This window comes from Rana temporaria, chromosome 1 (assembly GCF_905171775.1).
Source record: "Rana temporaria chromosome 1, aRanTem1.1, whole genome shotgun sequence".
Lineage (NCBI taxonomy): Eukaryota > Metazoa > Chordata > Amphibia > Anura > Ranidae > Rana > Rana temporaria.
Window position 1 is genome coordinate 619,167,798 of NC_053489.1, and position 9,245 is coordinate 619,177,042.

A 9,245-nucleotide genomic window follows, 5' to 3' on the forward strand; every position below is an offset into this window, starting at 1 on the left:
CCTACCGTGTCACCGACGATCGCGTGTACCCGGCGGACATCGCGGCCGCCAGGTACACGCATCGGGTCTTCGGCGATGCGTCGGGACAGTTTTTACCCGCCGCGCGCCACCCAGTGGCGCGCGCGGGTAATGCACACAAAGGCCGTTTTTAAACGGCCACTTGGCACTTGAGAGCCGCGCTGCGGACGTATTTCGTCTATAGCGCGGATCTCAAGTGGTTAAGCTATGTGAATAAAAGTTGACTGTTGTAAGCCCCCCCACCCTGCAGTGTCTACTGGTGTCAATCTTTTGTGTTTGAAATGTGTTTGGAACACACATCAAATGCATGTCAGTAACGTTCTATTGACTTTAATTGTGTAGCACATAAGGCAGTTCAGAGGCCATGTTTGACCTGGTTTGCATTGTTCTGTATTTCTTTGGACGCAGCATGTCCTATTAAGGTGCATTTGAATCACAGGTTAAGCGCATCCTTTTTTTTTATTAAACATTGTGTTTTCTATTCAAATGCAGCTGCATGCATTCAAATAGAAAAGGCAACCGGGATTTCCTCTCATTCACTGCCACAGTGACGGCAGTTTTACACAGGGCTTTTTCTCAGAGAATAGGCGCAGGAACTCTCCCCTTCTAAATCGCCCTTCATCTTTGCCCCCCTATCATCCTCTGAGCACTGTCTCCTGGCTCCACCCCCTACCCACTTCCCCCTATCTCCCCTTTTAAAGAATTCATAACCAAGTTTCATTTTGTGCTACTAAGTAATTTGTATGGAATTTGATAGAACCCACCCCAGCAACAGTAGACTCCCCAGCAACAATAGATCTCCCACACAACAGCAGACCTGCTCCCAGTAACAATGGACCCCCTCGCAACAAAATACCACCACAGCAACAACAAATCTTTTAGCAGCCAGCGTCAATAGATCCTCCAGCAGCCAGCGACCTCTCACTCAAAAGTAAATCCTTCCCATCAGTGGCGGCCCATTCATAAGGAGCACATGGGCACCGCCCCCCCCTTATCCATGCACCCTGCCCCCCTAATCTACATAGGAGGCGCCGGACACATGAATTTCAATGGGATTTTTTTAAAGCACATAATTAGAGCCTGAAGGCTTTAATTGGCATCAAAAAAGGGTGGGCTCGGGTGCAGAGCATCCTTCCCGGCCGGGAGGAGAAGCCCCAGCTATTCCTGGATATTCCTGGAGCGAGGAGCAGCAGGCCCGGATCCATGTCATCTTCCTCCTCACGGCAAGGCCTCAAAACCCCTGCCTTCCCGTCAGTCTCCTGCGGGGGGGCTATGTGTTGGCGGTGTGAGTGGAGGACCAGGTTTGTTTGTTTGCCGGCCACCCCCAAAATATTGAGTACTGTCTGCCACTGCTTTCCAGCAACATAAGACCCCCCCCCCCCCACCATCAACAATAGACCTACCCAGGAACAATAGACCCCCATAAAAAAATAGATCCCCACCAGCGACAATAGATCCCCCAGCAGCCAGCATCAATGGACCCTCTAGCACACCCCAGCACTCCTTGCTATAAAATACATTCAGGGCTGGAGGTGCTGGAACTGCGTTCCCCCACGAAAAAAAGCCCTGGTTTTACATGTCTGAAAGCAACATAGACAGAAACAAATAATTATAATATAAACATATACACACAGGGTAGTAGTCCCTGTTCTAAACTAAATGTAGCCATGTTTGGTAGTAGTAGACAGCCCAGGGGGGATTTGTAGTTTATTTTTTCACTGAGGGGTAGATTCACGTAGATTGGCGTAACTTTGTGCGGGCATAACATATCCTATTTACGTTACGCCTCCGCAACTTTTACAGGAAAGTGCCGTATTCTCAAAAAAAAGTTGCGGTGGCATAGCGTAAATAGGCCGGCGTAAGCCCACCTAATTCAAATTGTGAAGAGGTGGGCGTGTGTTATGTAAATCAGGCTTGACCCAACGTGATTGAAGTTTTTCCCGAACGGCGCATGCGCCGTCCGTGGAATTTCCCAGTGTGCATTGCTCCAAAGTACGCCGCAAGGACGTCATTGGTTTCGACGTGAACGTAAATGACGTCCAGCCCCATTCACGGACGACTTACGCAAACAACGTAACTTTTTCAAATTGCGACGCGGGAACGATGGCCATACTTAACATTGGTACGCCGCACTTACGCCACCATATAGCAGGGGTAACTGTACGCCGGGAAAAGCCTGACGTAAACGGCGTAACTGTACTGCGTCGGCCGGGCGTACGTTCGTGAATTCGCTTATCTAGCTGATTTACATAGTTCGACGCGTTAATCAGCGTACACACCCCTAGCGTCCAGCGTAAATATGCAGTTACGATCCGACGGCGTAAGAGACTTACGCCTGTCGGATCTAATAGATATCTATGCGTAACTGATTCTAAGAATCAGGCGCATAAATACGACCGGCCGGACTCAGAGATACGACGGCGTATCTGGAGATACGCCGTCGTATCTCCTCTGAGAATCTGGCCCTTAGTCTTTCCCTAAACTCAGTGGAGCTGTGATTTCTCTCTGCTGCTAGTAGATGTCACTGGTACCTCTGGCAATAGAATGAGATCCCACAGAGAAGCTGAGTTATGACTATATTTTCTCCAGCCAACCAGTAGGAGGTTTATTACCATTGATGCATGCTAGTGGAGGATATAAATATTTGTGGTGGCAGACAATGTAAGCTGTCTCTTCCTTCTTGTGGTAGCCTGAGGAGGTGATGCTGGAGTGATCTATGTTAGGGCTATAACCTGTTTCTATTTCTTTAAAATAACATTACTGTTGGGTGTTGGCTGTTGGATACCTAGTGTTAGTATACTCAGCCAGGTGGGTCAAGAAGGCTGAGGATCTTGAGAAGGTCAAGGTCAGCATCAGAGGACCCATCTCAACTAGCGGCTCCTATAGGGGTAGCGCTGCACTGGGTTGGTTTAAAGGCTCTTTATACTGTGCAGCTGGACATGGATCTGGAAAGTCTGTAAGCATTATTTGAGACCCTAGCCCTCCCTCTATAAGTGATGGGAAATAAAACCTCTTAAAAGACAGAATTTTATCTGTGGACTCTGGAAATGCTGGCCCTCCATGTCCCTTGAAGTAAAGCACTCTGTATGTAAGCAGCTGTCAGTGATAGGGCAGTCTAGTGCTGCAAGAGCAAGTGGTAAAGTAATCATATGTGTTCATACTGCAGTCGAATTGTTATGTTTTTGTATGTATTTATGTTTAACACTTCTGCCTCTAGAGTGTCTCCAACACCATTTTGGAGGAGCCCTGTGTTCTGATAGGCCGCACAAGATCTCGAGAGATTTGGGGCGACCAATTTTGGGTGGTTTCTTTTTATAGTAAAGCTCAGGCAAGTTTTTAGGCAGAACACAAGTGGATGTAGATAGGGACAGAGACCCTGCTTGTGAGGGAGAGAGAGGAGAAGCCAGGGAGAGTGTTCCGGCCTGTGAGGGATAGTTTAGGGTCCTACGGAGTCCTGCAATGGTAACCTTGGTCGGATGAAAGACTCCCAGCTGCTACGGGTAATGTGTTTCCAGCCTCTTCCAATAAGCATTGTGTGCTGGGGTATATAATGTACCATTAAGTGGGAAGTGCCTGTGATACTCAGAATGCCACATTGCTTAGAACTACAGTATCTGTACTGCATATCTGTGCCGCCATGCCTGGAGAGGAACCATTTGCTGTTTGATTGTAAAGACTGTTACTACTACCGCCTCTCTGTAATAAACGTTACCTTGTTCAAAGAACTTTACGTGTGTCTCCCTCAGTGAATCGCCGCACCCCATCCCCGGTTACTTGCCTGCTTTTGGGGAAGAGGACAGGGGGGTGCTACAAATGAATAACATCAATACTGATGCATGTGCATATCTTAAAAGACTATACCTTCCTTTTAAGACACTTCTATAAATGATTCTCGGAGGGGCAGAGGAACCTCATATTATCACCAGATGGCTGACTAGATAGAGCTCTTATCAGTAACAGATTTGTCTTTGCCATCAGTCATCTAGTTGATGGATCAATACTAACTCTCAGCATAATGCCTCGCACAGCATTTCTCAGTAACTAACTAGTAATATAGTCACACACAGGTATTGATGTTCTATGAGCAATGTATTCCCACTGCCAGCAAGCAGTAAATGTGTAAAACTGCTGTGATACTGGAGAAACCTTTGGGGTCAAAAGTGATATTTCCTTTCAAGGGTTTTCCGCTTTACCCAATGATTTATCCAGCCCCCCTCTTCTTGGCCCATTAATAGGTCAAATAAACTTGTCATCCAACCAATGGAAAAAACCTAGAACCATTAATAAACTGGAGATACTCAGGGCTGCCAACATGTACCTTCAGCAATCTATATTACATTTGACTTAACAAGTGCTGACCCACACATTTTCACCTCACTGTTTGCCCATTATTAATCATTGGCGAAAGATGGATCAGCTCTATATTAGTTGGTCAGAGGGATTAAGTTTTAAAAGAGGGACAATTCTATTGTTCTCTTCGCTTCTTGTCTCCTTGTAACCAGGGTAGGACGTGCAATTGAAACACCTTCTTAGTGGTGTGAAGAATATGATTTTTAGACCCTAATGCCGCTTACACACGGTCATTTTTCGGCACGAAAAAAAATGATTTTTTTCAGCATGTCCAAAAAAACGAATAGGTAGATTCACAAAGAGTTAGGCCGGCTTATCAGTAGATAAGCCGACCTAACTCTGAATCTACGCCGGCGTTTGTTTAAGTGTATTCTCGAACAGAGATACACTTAAACAAAGCTAAGATAGGCCGGCTTGCGCCGTTCTATCTTAGCTTGCAATGTTTCTGTTGTCCGCTAGATGGCGCTTCCATTGCGGCCGGCGTAGATTATGTAAATGAGGGGATACGCCGATTCACGAACGTACGCCAGGCCTACACCGTCGCATTACGTCGTTTCCGTAAGGGATAGGCTTCCTAAAATTATTCCACCTATGAGGTGGAATAACAATGTTAAGTATGGCTGCCGTTCCCGCCGCGAGGTTCGAATTTTTTACATCGTTTGCGTAAGTCGTCCGCGAATCGGGATTTACGCCGTTTACGTACACGTCGAAATCAATAGGCCCGTACGGCCTACTTAGCCGCAATGCGCACTGGAAAATGTAGTCGCCCGGCGCATGCGCAGTGTCAAAAAACGTAAAAAAACGTGAGGTCAAGCCTCATTTCCATACAACATGCCCCCCTCCAAGTCATTTGAATTAGGCGCCCTTACGCCCGCTCGTTTTAGGCTACACCGCCGTAGATTAGCAGGTAGGTGGTTTGTGAATCACTACTAGCCTAACTAATTTACGGCGGTGTAGCCTAAAAAGGCTAGGCCGCCCTAAAGTTAGGCCAATGTATGTGAATCTACCTAGAAGTTTTTCCAACTTCATCATTAAAAACGACGTTGCCCACACACCATCGTTTTTGAAAAATGATGAACCAAGTGCGGTGACGTACAACACGTACGACAGGACATTGATGGGGAAGTTCTATTCGCCTTTGGGCTGCTTTTAGCTGATTTCGTGTTAGTAAAAGACGATTCGCGCTTTTTTGCCTGTTACAGCGTGATGAATGTGCTTACTCCATTATGAATGGTAGTTTTACCAGAACGAGCGCTCCCAAAACGTAATTTTAGCCCACACACGATCATTTTTTACAACCCGAAAAACAAAATTTTAAAAAACGACATTAACCACTTGAGATCCGCGCTATAGACGAAATACGTCCGCAGCGCGGCTCTCAAGTGCCAAGTGGCCGTTTAAAAACGGCCTTTATGTGCATTACCCGCGCGCGCCACTGGGTGGCGCGCGGCGGGTAAAAAGTGTCCCGACGCATCGCCGAAGACCCGATGCGTGTACCTGGCGGCCGCGATGTCCGCCGGGCAGGGCCGGACTTACCATTGGCCTTGACTGGGCTCAAGCCCAGGGGCCCCACCCAATAGGGGGCCCCCTTTAAAAAAAGGGGTCCGGAGGTCCCCAGGGGCCCGGAGGCCCCCAGGGCCCCGGAGGGCAACCCCCCCTTTTTTTATTTATTTTTTGTAAAAAAATGTTTTTTTTATATATTTTTAATTTTTATATATATAATATAATATATATATATATATATATATATATATATATATATTTTTTATTATTATTATTAAAGGGCCCAGGGGTCTCCAGGGCCCCGGACGGCAACCCCCCTTTTTTTTATTTATTTTTTGTAAAAAAAAAAAAAAAATTATATATTTATTTTTATATATATATATATATATATATATATATATACAGTGATACCTCGGTTCACGAACTTAATTCGTGAACTGACTCTGGTCGCGAACCGAATTGGTCGCGAACCGAGGCACATTTTCCCATAGGGTTCAATGTAAATCCGGTTAATCCGTGCTGACCTTTTTTTGGGGGTTTTTGAAGCACAAAAATTACAATACACATTAGTACAGTATAGTAATGTATAAAGAGAGGACACTAACCTTGCTTGTGATGACTTCTGGCATGGAGGAAGGCAGGTGGGAGGCAGGTGGGAGGCAGTTATTGTTTGGAGGGAGAGTCCCCCTCCATAAGGACATCAGGGGGATCTCCTTCAGGGGTTTCCTCTCTCCTTTGTCTCCTAGCTGCAGGCTCAGTTTTGCTGAAAAATCTGTCCAATGTCACTTGTCTCTTCCTGCGCTGCATAACCCTCCGGAAATGAGAGACCACATTATCATTCATGAGATTTAACACTCTGTTCACGACAGTTATGTTGGGGTGGTGCTTTTCAAAAAAATCATGGCACTCATTCCATTTTTGCATAATGGATTTTATGGCATCACTGCTAACCTCCTCCCTTTCTTCCTCTTCCTCAGTGGAATGCTCCTCAAGAAGTGCCTTCTGCTGCTCACTGTGGAGTTCAGAAAGTTCTTCCGTGGTCAGCTCCTCCCTATGTTCCTCAACAAGCTCTTCCACATCAGCACCATCAACGTCCAGACCCATACTCTTGCCCATGGACACAATTTCCTCCACTACCTCAGCATCAGGCACTTCAATGTCATGTTCACGTTCAGCGACACATTCTGGCCACAGTTTCCTCCAGGCTGAATTTAGGGTTCGGGGAGTGACCTCTTCCCAGGCTTTGTCAATGAGGTTAATGCAGTGGGCAACATTGAAATGTTTCTTCCAGAAGTCTTTCAAAGTCAAGGATGTCTCTTCAGTGACATTAAAACACCTAGTGAAGAGCGCCTTTGTGTACAGCTTCTTGAAGTTGCAGATGACTTGCTGGTCCATAGGCTGCAGAAGTGGTGTTGTGTTGGGGGGGAGGAACTTTACCTTGATGAAGTCATACTCAGCATCCATATCATCCACCAAGGCTGGAGGGTGTGCCGGGGCATTGTCCATCAGAAGAAGGCACCTTTCAGGCAGCTGGTTATCAGAAAGATATTTTCTGACGGTGGGTGCAAACACCTCGTGCAGCCATTCCATAAACAATTGCCTTGTGACCCAAGCTTTGGCATTGGCTCTCCACATGACGGGCAGTCTGGCCTTGTTCACATTTTGTTCCCTAAATGCACGAGGGGTCTGAGAATGGTACACCAGTAGTGGTTTAATTTTCAGATCGGCGCTTGCGTTGGCACACAGCAAAAGGGTCAATCTGTCCTTCATGGGCTTGTGCCCTGGTAGTGCCTTTTCCTCCTGCGTGATATAGGTTCTGTTCGGCATTTTTTTCCAGAAGAGCCCTGTTTCATCACAGTTGAACACTTGTTGAGGGACGTATCCTTCTGTCTTCATGAATTCCGCAAAGTCTAACTTGTAGGCTTCTGCTGCGGCCTTGTCAGAACTGGAAGCCTCACCATGTCTAATCACACTGTGGATGCCACTTCTCCTGCGGAATTTTTCAAACCACCCCCTACTGGCTTTAAATTCGTCACTTGCTGCAGTTGTAGAGGGGCTTCTTTGCAGTAAATCACTGTGCAATTTCCTGGCTTTCTCACAGATCATAGCTTCACTAACGCTATCACCTGCCAGCTGTTTCTCATTCAACCACACAAGCAAAAGTTTTTCCACCTCTTCCAGCACTTGCGTCCTCTGCTTGGTTAACATTGTTACTCCTTTTGCAACATCAGCTCCTTTGATGGCGGCTTTGTTTTTCAGAATAGTCGAGATTGTTGACTTTGCCATCTTGTACTCCGAGGCCAGATCAGTCACACGAATACCACGGTCATGCTTTTCTATAATTTCCTTCTTCAGCTCAATGGTTATTTTCTTCACAACCTTGCTGTCACCTTTACTACTGCTCTGCACTTTCTTTTTGCCCCCATGCTTGCGCTGCACATTCTTGTCACCTGCATTTCCCCTTTGCACATTGTCACTTGCATTTCCACTTTGCACATTGTCACTTGCATTTCCACTTTGCACATTGTCACTTGCATTTCCACTTTGCACATTGTCACTTGCATTTCCACTTTGCACATTGTCACTTGCATTTCCACTTTGCACATTGTCACCTGCATTGCTGTTCTTGTCACCTTCATTGCTGCTCTGCACTTTCGTCTTTCCACTATGCTTCTTGGGAGCCATATTGCGCTGCACATTCTTGTCACCTGCATTTCCCCTTTGCACATTGTCACTTGCATTTCCCCTTTGCACATTGTCACTTGCATTTCCCCTTTGCACATTGTCACTTGCATTTCCCCTTTGCACATTGTCACCTGCATTGCTGTTCTTGTCACCTTCATTGCTGCTCTGCACTTTATTCTTTCCACTATGCTTCTTGGGAGCCATATTGGGTGTCCAGTGAACTGTACAATACAGCAAGAACAGCAAGAACAGTACTGTAGTACAGTACAGTACTGTATGTGCTAAAAAGCACACCAAAAATCAAAAAATACCTTGAAATGTATGCACAGTACTCGCAGTACACTTCTTTCTGTGTGTCTTCTTCTCTCCACGATCTTCCTACAGGAAGTCACGACCATGTGACAGCCTGGAAATAGCATTAAAATGGCCGCGGCTCCTGTTCGTGAACCGAGGCGGAGTTCGTGAACCGGAGCATATTTATATGAACTTTTCTGTTCGTGAACCGAGTTGTTCGTGAACAGAAGCGTTCGTGAACCGAGGTATCACTGTATATATATTTTTTTTATTATTATTAAAGGGCCCAGGGGTCTCCAGGGCCCCCGGATGGCAACCCACCTTTTTTATTTTTTTATTAAAAAAATTACATTTTTTATATATATATATATATATATATATATATATATATATAT

At 45.9% G+C, this 9,245-nt stretch overlaps 1 protein-coding gene across 1 annotated transcript; it reads right to left on the bottom strand.

Moving 5' to 3' along the window:
- Window positions 1–6,534: 6,534 nt before the first annotated feature.
- LOC120942762 (tigger transposable element-derived protein 1-like) lies at window positions 6,535–8,157 on the bottom strand. Its single transcript, XM_040355692.1, has one exon. It carries the CDS (start codon window positions 8,155–8,157, stop codon window positions 6,535–6,537), a length of 1,623 nt encoding a protein of 540 aa, XP_040211626.1.
- Window positions 8,158–9,245: the final 1,088 nt, after the last annotated feature.

Excerpts from the sequence above, each read along its gene's own strand:
- LOC120942762 (XM_040355692.1), bottom strand. The coding sequence starts at position 8,157 with ATGGCAAAGTCAACAATCTCGACTATTCTGAAAAACAAAGCCGCCATC.